General features: G+C 61.5%; 1 protein-coding gene across 7 annotated transcripts in view; it reads left to right on the forward strand.

The window, feature by feature from the left end:
* Window positions 1-394: 394 nt before the first annotated feature.
* PALM (paralemmin) overlaps window positions 395-15,307 on the forward strand; it is a 37,919-nt gene continuing 23,006 nt past the window's right edge. For 2 of the 7 annotated variants that reach the window (XM_054473534.2, XM_054473538.2), the window contains exon 1: window positions 7,095-7,162. In XM_054473534.2, coding sequence (XP_054329509.1) covers window positions 7,110-7,162 — 53 coding nt within the window. In that variant the 5' untranslated portion in view covers window positions 7,095-7,109. Of the gene's footprint in view, window positions 652-1,013; window positions 1,020-7,094; window positions 7,163-10,898; window positions 11,259-13,806; window positions 14,272-15,307 lie in introns of those variants that run through there. The other 5 variants (XM_054473539.2, XM_054473535.2, XM_054473536.2 and 2 more) reach the window with 5 other exon arrangements.

Raw genomic sequence — 15,307 nt, forward strand, 5'->3', positions numbered from 1 at the left:
CTCCCGCAAAGGAGGCCTGGGGACCCTGCGGGCGGGGCCGGGGCTGCAGGGAGCTGTCAGCTCCTCGCAGCGGCCTCCCCAGGACCCCCCTATCCCCTCGCTCGCCCTGAAATGTGTGTCCCTCTCGGCGCCCGGGCTCTCGGGAAAGGCCTTTGCTTGTCTGACTTCGCGAGGGTCCCGGCTCTGGCCCAGGAGCTGGGGAGGGGCGGGACTTGGTGACGGCCGGGTCCCAGCGCCGCGCCCAGACCTAGGCCCTTCTCAGGGGTGCCCCGGGGCGGGGCGCGCGGGGCGGGGGGCGGCGGCACAGCCGGCAGGAGGCGCAGCGCCCGCTCGCAGCGCGGGGAGGTGGGAGGGGAGCGGGGCGGGGAGCGGGGCGGGCGGGAGGGAGAGGGGAGCGCGCCGGAGACGCGCGCGCTCAGCCCACCCCCCGCGCCCGCCGCCGCCCGGACAATAAACAGCAGCTTTGCGCGGGGCGATGCCCGAGCCGGTGCCGCCGCCCCCGCGCCGCGCAGCCCGGGCCGCCAGGCCTTAGCCCGCCCCGGCCGCCTCCCGGCCGCGTCCCCCTCCCCTCCCCTCCCCTCCCCCGCGCGCCGCCCGCGCCCGCCCCCGCCCGGCACCGCGGACCCACCCGGACCTCGGCGGGGAGATGGAGTGAGTAGGCGCGCTCGGGCCGCGGGGCTGGGGGCCCGGAGCGCCGGGAGCCGGGGAGGGGGGAGGCCCCCTCTCTCGCGCCCCATTGGGGGCATCGCGGCCCCCGCGAGGAGCAGGAGGCGGCGCGGGGCTGCTGGGGCCGCAGCTCAGCCGGGAAGAGACTCGGGCTGGGCCGCGCCTGCCGGGAGGCCTCCCCGCTCCTGGACCCCGGCTGCCCACCCACCGGCGCGTGGGGACCCGGGCAGCGGCGGCTCGGGCCAGTCCAGGACGCGGGGAGGGGGAGGCTCGCGTCTCCGCCCGCGCCCCGCCCGCGTCTCCAGGGCGAGCCTCGGCTCTCGGCCACCTGTGGGTGGCCCCGGGGAGATGGAGCGACCCCTCCCCAGATTGCTCCGGTCCGGCCTCGCGCTCACGCACCCTTCCCCCGCCCCAGTCTGAGCGCACGGCTCCTGGCGTCCTGGACGCGCGCGCGGGCCGGTGCCCCCCCACCCCCGCCCTTCCCAAGGGCCTCCAGGGGTGTCCTGAGCCCCCAGCCACTGCGCAGGTCCCGAGTTACCGCTGGAGGGAGAGGGGCTGCCCTCGGCTTCCTGGGTCTCTGGGGTGTGTGAGAATGGAGAGGAACTGGCTTTTTCCAGCGGGGCGCCTGGGTCGGATACCCTCTCGGGGAAGTGTCTCGGAGCTGGGGCTCCAATGGTGTAGCTACAGGAGTGGGCTGGCCCTGGGCTGGGATCCCTGGACCCCCGCATGCCTGCGCCTGTGTGGGGTCGGGAGAAGTGGGCAGTGGAGGGTTCCTGCGCACAGCAGGCACCGAACGAGGGCGCGTGGTCGTTTCGGGGACCGGTCCCCTCCTCCCGGTGCTCTGGTGCCCCCCTGCCCCTCACTCCCACAGGTGGGCACTGCACGGGCAGGGGTCAGGAGGCGCCTCCTGGGATCACCCACCTGCCCATCTCAGGACAGGGGAGCCAGCTGCCCTGCTGAGGCCCGGGTCCCCACCCCAGCCCTAGGACCGAAGACCGGATCTGGAGGCCGCCTGTGGCCCCCTGCCCTTCCCACTGGGCGTGTTTTCTAAGCCGCCAACTTTCCCCCGGGGATTCACCCGTGACCCGCCACGCCCGCGGCTGGGTGGGGGCCGCTGCGTCCCTCCCTCCCTGGGAAAGCGAGACACCCAGTGTCCTCTGCTTTTGAAAACCCAGACAAAGGCCTGACCCCGCTCCCCGTCACCCCGCCCCGGGAGCTCAGCCAGGGGCTCAGGGGAGCCAGGGCCCAGACTTGCCTGCTCCACACCCCCACCCCCCCAGCCTTGTTTATCTGCCCTGCTCGCCAGGCCCCGGGGGAGCCTCTGGGCCTCTGACAGCCAGGCCTGGGCAGGGTGTGGCTGTGGGGAGGGGGCTGCCTAGGAGGACCACGGAGATCTCCCGCCCAGAGGAGGGGTGTCAGGGAACACTCCAGGTCGGCCCCATTGTTTCCTTCCTGCCACCCCTTCCTTTCCCACGGGAGATACTGAGGCCCAGAGAGGAGCTGCTGTGCCCCCCAAACCCCCCTCCATCACACAGAGCCTGGGGCGGGGGGGACCTCGGTGCCTCCTGCTCTGCCCCACGGTTTCTCCGTCCGGGGTCAGAGGGTGGCCCACAGGTCCCACATTGGGTCATCATTGCTTTTGGGGACGCAGATATGGGACAGGCACCCAGCGTTAACCGGCTGTGAGCCGCCATGCGAAGACGCCTCTCTCCCCGGTTCCCGGGCTGACAATGGGTGGGGACAGGCCCATCTGGTGCCGCCCGGTCTTGGACACCTGCCCCCTCGTTCTTCTCCCCAGCGGACGTCAAGCACCAAGGCCCCGTCCGCTAGAACGTGATCGCTTGCCTCCTCCCGTTTCCACAGATTTTCCAGTCGAAGACACGGGAGCTGGCTGTGGTTTGTGGTGGTGCCCGTCTCACTGGAAAGTTTCACAAATGAATTTAAGAATTTAAAGAATTTTAAATGTCATTCAAGAACAGGTTAAGTTATTTTTTGTTAATGTGAGGATTTAAGGAAAACTAGCGGGTTGCTAACCACAGGGCTGATGCTGCCAGGGTGAGGAGACCGTCCGGGAAGGAGCTGGGGAGAATCTCTGCTTCGGAGAGAATCTCTGTGCTTTGGGAGGGTTTGTGTGTTCCCTGAGTGACACATGATCTGGCTGGTAAAATAAAGATATTTTGGCCTGGAGCAGCCATTCTCCAGCACCCACAGCCCTGTCCTAGGTAAAGGCAAGGCTCAAACCCCCAGGATGGGGAGGAGAACAGACTTGGGCCTAGACAGATGGTCAAGACCGGCCCAGACTCCTCCCTGCTCGCAGACCTGGAAATTTTCAAGAGGAAAGTCTCGGTTGGGTGCTAACTGGGTCCTTAACGTTCCTTCACACTTGCTAATCCCCCTTTTTAATGAGAGGCAGAGCCTGTTAAAAGGCAACAGTATCTAGTGATAATTGAATTTAATAACAAGCTTTTACTTCCCTTGTATCTGTTTCTTCCTCCATGTTTCCGCTCTCTTGTTTGTGGCGGTGGCTTCTGGTTTGCTCAGTCTTGATCACAATATAATGTTTCCTTCTAAAACAAGGCGATTTGATTTATATTGGAGTGGCTTTGAAGGCAAGGAATAGACAGATACTGTCGGGGAGGCGGCGGAAGGTGGGAAGGTGGTTTCTTTCTTTCTTTTTTCCATGTTGCCCAGGCCAGTCTCGAACTCCTGGGCTCAAGCAACTTCCCCGCCTCAGCCTCCCAAGTAGCTGGGACGACAGCATTGCATGGGAAGGAAGTTTGAGAAGTGCAGGCGTAATTTATTCACTCAGCAACCATTAAGTGGGTACCTGCCTTTTCCACGGCCCTGTTCTGAGTGCTTTATATGTGTGAATTCCTCTGACGCTTTTTTTTTTTTTTTTTTTTTTTTGGAGACAGAGTATCTCTCTGTTGTCCACGCTGGAGTGCAGAGCTGCGATCTCCACTCACTGCAACCTCCGCCTCCCAGGTTCAAGCAATTCTCCTACCTCAGCCTCCCGAGTAGCTATGACTACAGGTGCCCGCCACCACGCCTGGCTAATTTTTGTATTTTTAGTAGAGACAGGGTTTCACCAGGTTGCCCAGGCTGGTCTTGAACTCCTGACCTTAGGTGATCCGCCTGCCTCGGCCTCCCAAAGTGCTGGAATGACAGGCGTGAGCCACGCGCCCGGCTGGCACTTGCCTTTTCCACGGCCCTGTTCCAAATGCTTTATGGGTGAAAACTCCCTTGACCCTTGATCCCTTTTTTTTTTTTTTGAGACAGAGTCTTGCTCCATCTCCCAGGCAGTGCAGTGGCGTGATCCCGGCTCACTGCAACCTCCGCCTCCTGGGTTCAAGCGGTTCTCCTGCCTCAGCCTCCCGAGTAGCTGGGACTACAGGCGCCCGCCATCACGCTTGGCTAATTTTTTGTATTTTTGGTAGAGACGGGGTTTCACAGTGTTAGCCAGGATGATCTCAATCTCCTGACCTTGTGATCCACCCTCCTCGGCCTCCCAAAGTGCTGGGATTACAGGCGTGAGCCACCATGCCTGGCTTTTTTTTTATTAGAGACAGAGTCTCTCTCTGTCACCCAGGCTGGAGTGCAGTGGCGCGATCTCGGCTCACTACAACCTCCGCCTCCTGGGTTCAAGCGATTCTCCTGCCTCAGCCTGCCGAGTAGCTGGGATTACAGGCGCCCGCTACCACGCCCAGCTAATTTTTGTATTTTTAGCAGAGCCGAGGTTTCGCCATGTTGGGCAGGCTGGTTTCAAACTCCTGACCTCAGGTGATCCGCCCAGCTGGGCCTCCTAAAGTGCTGGGATTACAGGTATGAGGCACTGTGCACGGCCCACTCCCTTGATCCTTACAGAAGCCCTGTGAGAGAGGGAAACTGAGGTACAGGACGGTCCAGTGGCACATGTAAGGACACAGCTGCAGAGGCATGGATGGGGATTTGCTGCTGGGTGGGCCGAGCGTGCTCCCTCTAAGCCGCCGGGGACAGGGGAGGGTTTTTGGTACCTGTGTCTGGGGGTTGTGGTCTTGTGGGGCGTGATGTTCTGGATATCAGACATCCTGGTGTCGGCTTTCAATCCTGGTGTGTTTACTGAGAAACACAGAAGGTGGTCTTGTCGGTGGTCTTGGCTCCTGGGGCATCTGCCCTGCTTCTGTGCCCTCCCATGCCGTTCTGTGATTTGGGAGAGGAGTGTGGAGAGAGGGTGTCCCGACTCCCCGTCACACCTTGGCATGTCAGTCTCCTCCGGGCCTCACTATTCTCATCTGGCGAGTGGGGATGTGACTGCCATCATTAGGGGAGGCAGGGGTAGAGGAAGGGCAGGTGCTGTATGGTCCTGGACCCTCTGAACACCACCCAATGGGGGCATCTCTGCCTCTACCCGTTAGCCAGGTTCATCCTCAAGGGCCTCAGATTTTGAAGCTAGGAAACTGGCTTATGTTCTTTTTGTTTGTTTGTTTGAGACGGAGTCTCGCTGTCACCCAGGCTGGAGCACAGTGGTGTGATCTAGGCTTATAGCAACCTCTGCCTCCTGGGTTCACACGATTCTCATGCCTCAGCCTCCCAAGTGTCTGGGACTACAGGCATGCGCCACCACGCCTGGCTAATTTTTTGTATATTTTTAGTAGAGACAGGGTTTCACCATGTTGGCCAGGCTGGTCTCGAACTCCTGACCTCAAGTCGTCCGCCCGTCTCAGCCTCCCAAAGTGCTGGGATTACAGGAATGAGCCACCATGCCCAGCCTATGTTTTTTTTTCTTTCTTTCTTTTTTTTTTTTTTTTCCGAGACGGAGTCTCGCCCTGTCACCCAGGCTGGAGTGCAGTGGCGCGATCTCAGCTCACTACAAGCTCCGCCTCCTGGGTTCAAGCCATTCTCCTGCCTCAGCCTCCCGAGTAGCTGGGACTACAGGTACCCGCCACCATGCCCGGCTAATTTTTTTGTATTTTTAGTAGAGATGCGGTTTTGCTGTGTTAGCCAGGATGGTCTCGATCTCCTGACCTCGTGATCTACGCTCCTTGGCCTCCCAAAGTGCTGGGATTACAGGCGTGAGCTACCATGCCCGGCTTTTTGTATATTTTTTAGTAGAGACAAGGTTGTTCACCATGTTGGCCAGGCTGGTCTTGAACTTCTGGCCTAAAGTGATCTGCCTGCCTCGGCCTCCCAAAGTGCTGGGATTACACGCATGAGCCACCATGCCCAGCCTATGTTCGTTCGTTCTTTCTTTCTTTTTCTTTCTTTCTTTCTTTCTCTTTCTCTTCTTTCTTTCCTTCTTTCTTCTTTCTTTCTTTTCTTTCTTTTCTTCCTTTTTGAGACAGAATCTCGCTCTGTCACCCAGGCTGGAGTGCAGTGGCGCGATCTCGGCTCACTGCAAGCCCCGCCTCCCGGGTTCACGCCATTCTCCTGCCTCAGCCTCCTGAGTAGCTGGGACTACAGGCGCCCACCACCACGCCCAGCTAATTTTTTGTGTTTTTAGTAGAGATGGGGTTTCACCGTGTTAGCCAGGATGGTCTCGATCTCCTGACCTCGTGATCTGCTCGCCTCAGCCTCCCAAAGTGCTGCGATTACAGGCGTGAGCCACCGCGCCCGGCCTTCTTTTTTTAGACTGGGTCTTACTGTGTTGCTCAGGCTGGAGTGCAGAGGTGTGATCATAGCTCACTGCAGCCTCCACGTCCCAGACTCATGTGATCCTCCACCCAGCCTCTTGAGTAGCTGGGACTACAGGTGCCACCACCACACCCTGCTAATTAGTATGTTTTGTTTTGTTTTTGTAGAGACGGGGTTTCCCTGTGTTGCCCAGGCCGGTCTCAAACTCCTGGGCTCAAGCATCCTCCCACCTCAGCCTCCCAAAGCGCTGGGAGTACACACGTGTGAGCCTCTGCACACAGCCTGATGTTCTTTAAAAGCATCATATCAGCCGGGCGCGGTGGCTCATGCCTGTAATCCCAGTTCTTTGGAAGTCTGAGGCAGGAGGTTCACCTCAGGTCAGGAGTTCGAGACCAGCCTGGCCAACATAGTGAAACCCCATCTCTACTAAAAATACAAAAAAATTAGCTGGGCGGGCGTGGTGGCAGGCGCCTATAATCCCAGCTACTCAGGAGGCTGAGGCAGGAGAATCGCTTGAACCTGGGAGGCGGAGCTTGCAGTGAGCCGAGATTGCACCACTGCACTCCAACCTGAGCGACAGAGCAAGACTCTGTCTCAAAAAAAAAAAAAAAAAAAAAAGAAAGCATTATATCACTTTTTTCTGAGTGTGGGCCCGTTTCCTCTCATCCTTTCTTGATCTAGGAAACCCGTCATTTGTTTATTGAACAAATGCTCCCTCCTCACCATCCTCGTGCTGTGCGGGATCAGCAGGGTCTGGAAGGCCACGCAGGGTCTTCTCTGAGGTGTGAGAAAGGCTTCCTCATCCAGTCCATCATGAACCTTTTCTGAGAAGGATGTTTCAGGGTTCATCCAGGCAGGCAGAAGGATGCACCTTGTGGAGGGACTGGTATGTGCAAAAGGCTAGAAGTGGGAAAGCTCTTTGAAGAGAATGCTCTTTGGTGTTTGTTCCTGCTGGGCCTTGAGTGCCAGGATGGGGAGTCATGGATAGTGTGTGAGCAGGGGAGGAGCAGTGGCTGACCTGGTCATCAAAAAAAGGCTCTGGCAGCTGAGGGGTGAGCCCAGGGAGGAGCAAGTCATGGCCAAGTCTGGATTGTGGCCACAGGGGCCACATGGAGAGAAATGGCAGAGCCAGAGGGGGCAGGACCCCATGTCTAGGAGGGCAAACACGGGATTCCTGAACGATGTGTGGTCAGCAATGCCCACAGGGATGGGGCACCCTGGCTGGGGAGAAGTAGCCTGGTCGCTGGATACATGAGGGGGTGGAGGGCGTCCTCTGGGAGGATGGCTGTGTGGACGTCTTGGTGTCTGAGGAGTGTAAAATCAGGCCAGAGTGGCTGTCCCCTGCCCCAGGGTTTCAAGCAGAAATTCAGGGACAGTCAGAGCTGGTCACCAGGACAGAGCCTGGACTGGGTGGGAAGAGGGAAGGGGAGCTAGGCCTTGGGATGGGGAAGACTTAGATTTAGATTACGGCTGGGCACGGTGGCTCACGCCTGTAATCCCAGACTTTGGGAGGCCGAGGCGGGCAGATCACCTGAGATCAGGAGTTCGAAACCAGCCTGGCCAACATGGTGAAACCCCGTCTCTACCAAAAATACAAAAATTAGCCGGGCATGATGGCAGGTGCCTGTACTCCCAGCTACTCGGGAGGCTGAGGCAGGAGAATCGCTTGAACCCAGGAGGAGGAGGTTGCAGTGAGCCGAGATTGCGCCACTGCACTCCAGCCTGGGTGACAGAGCGAGACTCTCTCTCTCTAAAAAAAAAAAAAAAAAAGAAAGCTTAGATTAGGACCTGAGTGAGGCCAGCTGAGTGGGAGGCGCTGCCTGGTCAACAGACTGGTGGTGGGACGGGGCCAGGCCTGGGAGCCCCTCCTGGGTGGGCAGAGGCTGTGGGCAATGGAGGCAGAGATGCGGGACCCTGAAGGCTGGGGAGGGACAGAGGCCCAGGGTGCTTCAGTAACCCCTGTCAGGGAGAAGCTGATGTTCTCATCAGTTTGTATTCAAACGCTTCCGACCATGCAAAGTCTCAGGGCAGGGCCAGCAGGGGCTTCAGCACCCCATGGGGGTTGGGAAGGACCACAGCCCCTGGCCTGGCCCTTGTTGAGAAGGCTGGCGTTCCCATTACACACGCACGTATACACACACGTACACAGGTATGTATACACACGTCTGTATGTATATCATTCTTAACAGCTTCATTAAAATACATTTCACACGCTACGCAGTCTGGCTGCTTAAAGTGTACAGCTCAGTCGTTTTTAGTACACTGACAGGGTGTACTTTTTTTTTTTGGGACGGAGTCTCTCTGTCACATAGGCTGGAGTGCAGTGACGTAATCCCGGCTCACTGCAACCTCCGCCTCCCGGGTTCAAGCGGTTCTCCTGCCTCAGCCTCCTGAGCAGCTGAGATTACAGGCACGCGCCACCACGCCTGGCTAATTTTTGTGTTTTTGATAGAGACAGGGTTTCACCATATTGACCAGGATGGTCTCGATCTCTTGACCTTGTGATCCACCTGCCTTGGCCTCCCAAAGTGCTGGGATTACAGGTGTGAGTCACTGCGCCCAGCAGAGTTGTGTATCTTTCACCACAATTTTAGAACATTTTCTTCACTCCCAAAACAAGCCCTGTCCCCATTAGGCATCCCCTCCCGTCCCTCCCCCAGCCCTTAGGGAGCCAATCCCCTTCCTGTCTCTGGATCGGCAGGTCCTGGACATTTCGTAGACATGGGATCACACGCTGCGTGGCCTTCTGTGTCTGGCGTCTCTCACTGAGCGTGATGTCCTCAAGGTGCTTCCGTGCTGTGGCTCGCTACTGTTCGCGGCTGAGTCGTGTCCCAGTGCGTGGATGGCCACATTGCGTTTACCCACGCATCTGTGGATGGACACCCGGGTTGGTTTATCTGTGAATCTGTAGTTCCCCCCCGAGATGGTTGGAGCTTGTGCTCTGTTCACACTGAGGAGTCCGGGTCCTACTTTACATAAATGTAAGTCGTGACAGTGAGTTTCTTTAAAAAGAAGAGGCAGTGATCAGATGACAGGTGGCCCTGGGAGTGGCGGGAGTGTGAGAAGAGGGGGTTGGGGTTGGGGGGACTTCTGGGTGGGGGTTTCCTCTGAAGATGGAAAGACCCTAATTGACTCCCTGGGGCAGCAAGCATTTATTGAGCACCTGCTGTATGCCTGGTGCCAGGGACATGGCAGGGACAAAAATGACACAGTTGCTGTCCTGGTGGGAAGACAAGATCACGCCTGTAATCCCAGCACTTTGGGAGGCTGAGGCGGGCGAATCACCTGAGGTCAGGAGTTCGAGACCAGCCTGGCCAACATGGTGAAACCCCATCTCTACCAAAAATACGAAAATTAGCTGGGCATGGTGGCAGGTGCCTGTAATCCCAGCTACTCAGGAGGCTGAGGCAGGAGAATCGCTTGAACCAAGGAGGTGGAGGTTGCAGTGAGCCGAGATCGTGCCACCGCACTCCAGCCTGGGCAACAGAGGGAAACTCCATCTCAAAAAAAAAAAAAAAGAAAAAGATAAGTAAAGTGATCCGAGTGGTGACGGCTGCAGGGGTGCCTGGAGCTGAAAATTAGGCCAGAAGAGGCCTAAATGAGGAGGTGACGTCTGCAGAAAGGCCTTGGGCCTGAGGCCCGGGGAGGTCTGGGTGACCGTGTGCCAGGCAGCAGTGCAGCCAGCACAGCGGCCCTGAGGTGGGAGCTCTGTGGGACGTCTCAGGAGTGTGGCTGGAGTGCAGTCGAGTGGGGAGGGACCATGGGGCCTCTGCAGCAGGGTTTGCCCTGAGACCCTGCTGAAAGCCAGGGAAGGCCCCGTTCACGCCTCACTGCCCCTTCTTCCCCTGAGGGGCCGGGCAGGGTCCCTTCCCACCCCAGGTTAATAGGCAACAGGTTTGCTTCTCTGCATCTGTGGCCTGCTTTGACCTCCGTCTTCTCTCCTCCGGGGTGATGCCTCTCTGCTGTAACCCGTTTAGGGTTCTCGGTGCCCCAGAGACTGGGGTGGCGCTGGGGGCCTCCGTGCTGCATCCTGGGAGGGCTGGGAGGAGGTTCCTTCCTGGAAGGCTGCCTGGAGGAGGTGGCTGTGCTTGAGCTGATCTTGGCAGTGGAGAAGGGAAAGGGGAAGCTGGGAGCTGATGAAGGGTGAGGGGCTGACATTGGGGCTCGGACTCCGGGATTTGGAAGCAGGGCAGGGTGGTGGAGGAAGCAGGGCGGGGGGTGCCAACGCTCAGGGGAGACACAGGTTCTGAGGACGGAGTATCGCCGGGGCTGGGAAGCAGCTGGGGTCCAGATTCCCCGAACTCCATCCCCTGCCCGGTGGGGGAAGGGGCCCCCCTGCCCCCCCGCACCCCACACCTCGCAGCCCCGCGTGACTCCCCCACCCCCCCACGATGGCCAAGGTCACCGTCAGCTCTTTCCTTTCAATTAGCAGCAGGAATGTTCCCGGCGCTGGGCTCGGCGCCTGCCTGGGCAGGGACCCCCTCGTTCTGGCTGGAGCTGCCCGGGTGTGGGTTCTGGAAGGACAAGTGCGACGCCCCCATCACACACACGCCCCTCCCGCCTCGGACAGGGCCCGCCCTGCTCGCTGGGTGACCTTGGCCGTTGCGTAACCTCTCTGGGCCCTTCCAACACCAACGCCCCGCACCGCGGAGGCCTCTGCGGGGCTCTCGTCGGGTTTGGGCCTCATGAACTCATCTCCTGGAGCCAGATTATCTCACGCGCTCCAGACGACGCCCTCGCCGGGCCCCGAGCCGCCCACACCGCCACACGCCGTAAAAAGCATCGCAGGGACGGGAGGCCTGTGCGCGCCGGGGTGGGCGTCGGGCGGGGGGCGTGGCGCTCCAGGGGCTCTGCGCGGCTGCCGGGAGCCAGGGAGGCTCGGAGACCCAGCACCTGCCCCGGGACCCGCAGCGGCACCAGGACCGCCGCCGCCCTGAGCCTTTCCACGCCTTTGCCCGGGACTCAGCTCCTCCGCCCAGCATGTAAGACCTTTTGTGATCTGACCTCCGCTTCCCTCCGTGAGCCCGGGGGAGCCTGAGCCTTCGCCGTCCCGCCGACCCCGGGAAGCCCCTGCGCCGGGGTCCTGGTCCCGGCCTCGCCGATGAAACGGGAATGAGACTCCCCCACGCCTGGCGGGCCCCGCCCGCAGGAGGATGAACGCCTGGCGAAGGCCGTCTGCCCGCCGCCCTGCCCGGCCTCAGTTTCCCCGTCGGTGAAATGGGGCTGACCCGGCCGCAGGAGGGAGCGAGCTCTGGGGAAGGCGTTCTCGGTTTGTGGCCGTTTTGATCCGTGCGTCGTGGTCATATTTCGCTTGATTTTTCCGATCTGTGACGTGGAGCGTTCTGTCGGCCTGACCTTGGCTACCCGGCGTCGGGGGCGGGTCCACACCCCTCCCGGATGGAAGCCCCTTCCTGGGCGGGCGCCCCCTAAACGCGCAGACGGGACCCCCCTCCCCTCCCCCAGCCTCAGCGCGGGGGAGAAATTCCCGACCCCTCCCGCCCGTCTAGGCCGCCCCAGGCCCGAAGCCTCGGCCCCCCCAACCCCCCCAGCACAGGCCGGGGGCGGGAGATGCTGCGCCCGCCCCACCCCCGCGCGCCGGGCCTCGGCGTTGCCATGGGGACGGCGCGGTTGCCACGGCGACCGCCTCCCGCGGGCCCCTCCATCCATCACCGGGGCGGCGGCGCCCGGGCCTGGGGAGGGGCGAGGAGGGCTCCGGGCCTGGGGAGGGTCGAGGGGGGCGCATCCTGCGTGTCCTGGGGAAAGGCGAGGGGGGCGCCGGGTCTGAGGAGGGGCGAGGGGGGCGCCGGGTCTGAGGAGGGGCGAGGGGGGCGCCCGGGCCTGGGGAGGGGCGAGGGGGGCGCCCGGGCCTGGGGAGGGGCGAGGGGGGCGCCCGGGCCTGGGGAGGGGCGATGGGGGCGCCCGGGCCTGGGGAGGGGCGAGGGGGGCGCCCGGGCCTGGGGAGGGGCGAGGGGGGCGCCCGGGCCTGGGGAGGGGCGAGGGGGGCGCCCGGGCCTGGGGAGGGGCGAGGGGGGCGCCCGGGCCTGGGGAGGGGCGAGGGGGGCGCCCGGGCCTGGGGAGGGGCGAGGGGGGCGCCCGGGCCTGGGGAGGGGCGAGGGGGGCGCCCGGGCCTGGGGAGGGGCGAGGGGGGCGCCCGGGCCTGGGGAGGGGCGAGGGGGGCGCCCGGGCCTGGGGAGGGGCGAGGGGGGCGCCCGGGCCTGGGGAGGGGCGAGGGGGGCGCCCGGGCCTGGGGAGGGGCGAGGGGGGCGCCCGGGCCTGGGGAGGGGCCAGGGGGGCGCCCGGGCCTGGGGAGGGGCGAGGGGGGCGCCGGGTCTGGGGAGGGGCCAGGGGGGCGCGTCCTGCGCGTCCTGGGGAGGGGCCTGCGCCCTGGGGCTGCTTCCCGCGCGTTCCCGGCCCGCCCGCCTGACATTCCCCGCCCTGGCCGGCCGGGCAGGGACAGGCTGCAGAGGACAGACACTACCGCCTTGTCTCCAGCCTGGGAGGCGGCCACACAGCCACACTCTGTCCCCGGTCCGGTCTGAGCGGCCACCTGCCTGCCGGGTGGGGACGGGCCCTGGGCGGGCGGAGTCCAGCCTGATCCTGGGGCCCAGGAGTCCTGCCGTTTTGTGGACCTCCCGCCCCAGCTCTGCTCCCTCCGGGGTGGCCCCGAGCCCACTTAGAGCTGGAAACCAGGACTGTGGGGTGGCCCGGGGCTGGGCGGTTGTTGTTCCAATCTGGCTCTGCCCAGGGCCACGCTGTGCCCTCCCTGGACGTGGCTTCCAGCCATGGGAAGAGGGTGCCGGGCAGGGGGAACCGTGTGTGAGAAGCCCTGGGGTAGGAGGCTTGGTGCATAGCCAGGGGTGCCCTGCAGGAATAGGCCGACCGGGGGGAAGTGAAGGGGCCGACCTGGGGGTTCCTCGAAGGGCTGATGGGAGCCAGGGAGCCTCTAGAGCTGGAGAGGGACAGGGTCTGATTAATTATCACTATTATTATTTTGAGATAGGGTTTCATTCTGTCACCCAGGCTGGAGTGCAGTGGCGTGATCTCGGCTCACCACAACCTCCGCCTCCCAGGTTCAAGTGATTCTCCTGCCTCGGCCTCCCGAGTAGCTGGGATTACAGGCATGTGCCACCATGCCTGGCTAATTTTGTATTTTTAGCAGAGATGGGGTTTCTCCATGTTGGTCAGGCTGGTCTCAAACTCCTGACCTCAGGTGATCCACCCGCCTGCCTCCCAAAGTGCTCGGATTCCAGGCGTGGGCCACCGTACCTGGCCCATTTTTTAAAATTTTTATTTTTTAATATATATTTTTTGAGACGGAGTCTCACCCTGTCGCCCAGGCTGGAGTGCAGTAGCACGATCTCAGCTCACTGCAAGCTCCGCCTCCCAGGTTCACGCCATTCTCCTGCCTCAGCCTCCCAAGTAGCTGGGACCACAGGGACATACCACCACACCTGGCTTTTTATTTATTTATTTAGTTAGTTAGTTAGTTATTTTTGTAGAGACAGCCTCTTGCTATGTTGCCCAGGCTGGTCTCGAACTCCTGGGCTCAAGCAATCCACTGGCCTTGGCCTCCTGAAATGCTGGAATTACAGGCTTGAGCCACCACACCTGGCCTAGGGTTTGATTCTCTTTCTGAGAAGCTGCCTCTGGCTGGCGGGTGGAGAGGGAGCTGTGAGGGGGCGGGGAGTTGGCAGGGAACACTAGAGGCCTGGGCTAGGGTGGGGAACGTAGGGTAGGCAGGAATCGAGGGCCCGGGCCTCAAGGGAACGCACAGTGTCTGGTTCACTGCCTGCATCACCAGTTGCTGTGGGGCTGACCCAGAACTCCAGCTGATCTGGCTGTTCAGGAAGGGCCCCCAAGCCAGAAAGCTGGATCAAGCCTTTCCTGAATCCCACCCGGTGAAGGCAGCTGAACCCAGCCTCCCTGAGGAGGGAGAAGGGAAAGCCACAGAGGGTGCAGCTGGTGTTCCCGGGCCCCTGGGAGGCACCGGGAAGGGTAGGTGTCACCTGTCAGGAAGGGAGGAGCCGGTGGGGTCACCTCTGGGGCATGGGAGCCGGACAACTTCACAGGCCCCAGCAGGGCCAGGAAACCGAACCCGAGTGGGGTGGGCAGGTGGGGCGTCTCGGGCTCCAGGGAGGTCTTGACCCGGAGCAGCCTTCCAGGCCGGGGCTGGGGGTGAGCCAGTGCACTGTGCAGTTTCATTTTCTCTGCTGAACTGGGGGAGGGGACGGGGGCACAAGGGGGACGTCATAGGAGGCCTTAGAACTGCAGGCATCTGTGCCTCCATGTTTGCGTGGATGGGGAAACTGAGGCCCAGAGAGGCGCGAGGGCTCTTTGGAGGCAGGGCTGGCTCTGGGCCCTGACACCAGGCTGAGAGGGCTGGGGGTGGCGGCACACACGAAGGGCGGGCTGTAATTTCAGTCTCTGGGAAGATAAGATGTTGGGGGGCTGGGGGAACCTGTCTCCCAACCCCTCACCCCTGGTTCCCGCCAGGCCCTGCCCGTCAGCCTGGGCCTCCCCCTGTTGATGCCGCCCAGAGCCCTGGCATTGTTTGGGACATGAGACCGATTCTCCAGAAATCCCCTACTTGAGTTTGGGAACACCCATCGCCACCCCCCACGGTCCTCTCCTTGCCTCGCTGCAACAGCCTTGGAAGCCTGAGGGTTGTTGGGAAGGTCGAGGCCAAGCTCAGCCCCAGTCTAGGGCTCGGTGCGCCTTGCGTTTTTGTTTTTGTTGTTTTGTTTTGTTTTGTTTTTGACGGAGTCTCGCTTTGTTGCCCTGGCTGGAATGCAGTGGCGTGATCTCTGCTCACTGCAACCTCCACCTCTTGGGTTCAGTCAATTCTCCTGCCTCAGCTCCTCAAGTAGCTGGTTTTACAGGTGCCTGCCATCACGCTCAGCTAATTTTTGTATTTTTGGTAGAGATGGGGTTTTACCATGTTGGCGAGGCTGGTCTCGAACTTCTGACCTCAGGTGATCCGCCTGCATCAGCCTCCCAGAGTGCTGGGATTACAGGCGTGAGCCACCGCGCC

This window comes from Pongo pygmaeus, chromosome 20 (assembly GCF_028885625.2).
Source record: "Pongo pygmaeus isolate AG05252 chromosome 20, NHGRI_mPonPyg2-v2.0_pri, whole genome shotgun sequence".
NCBI classification, from domain to species: Eukaryota; Metazoa; Chordata; class Mammalia; order Primates; family Hominidae; genus Pongo; species Pongo pygmaeus.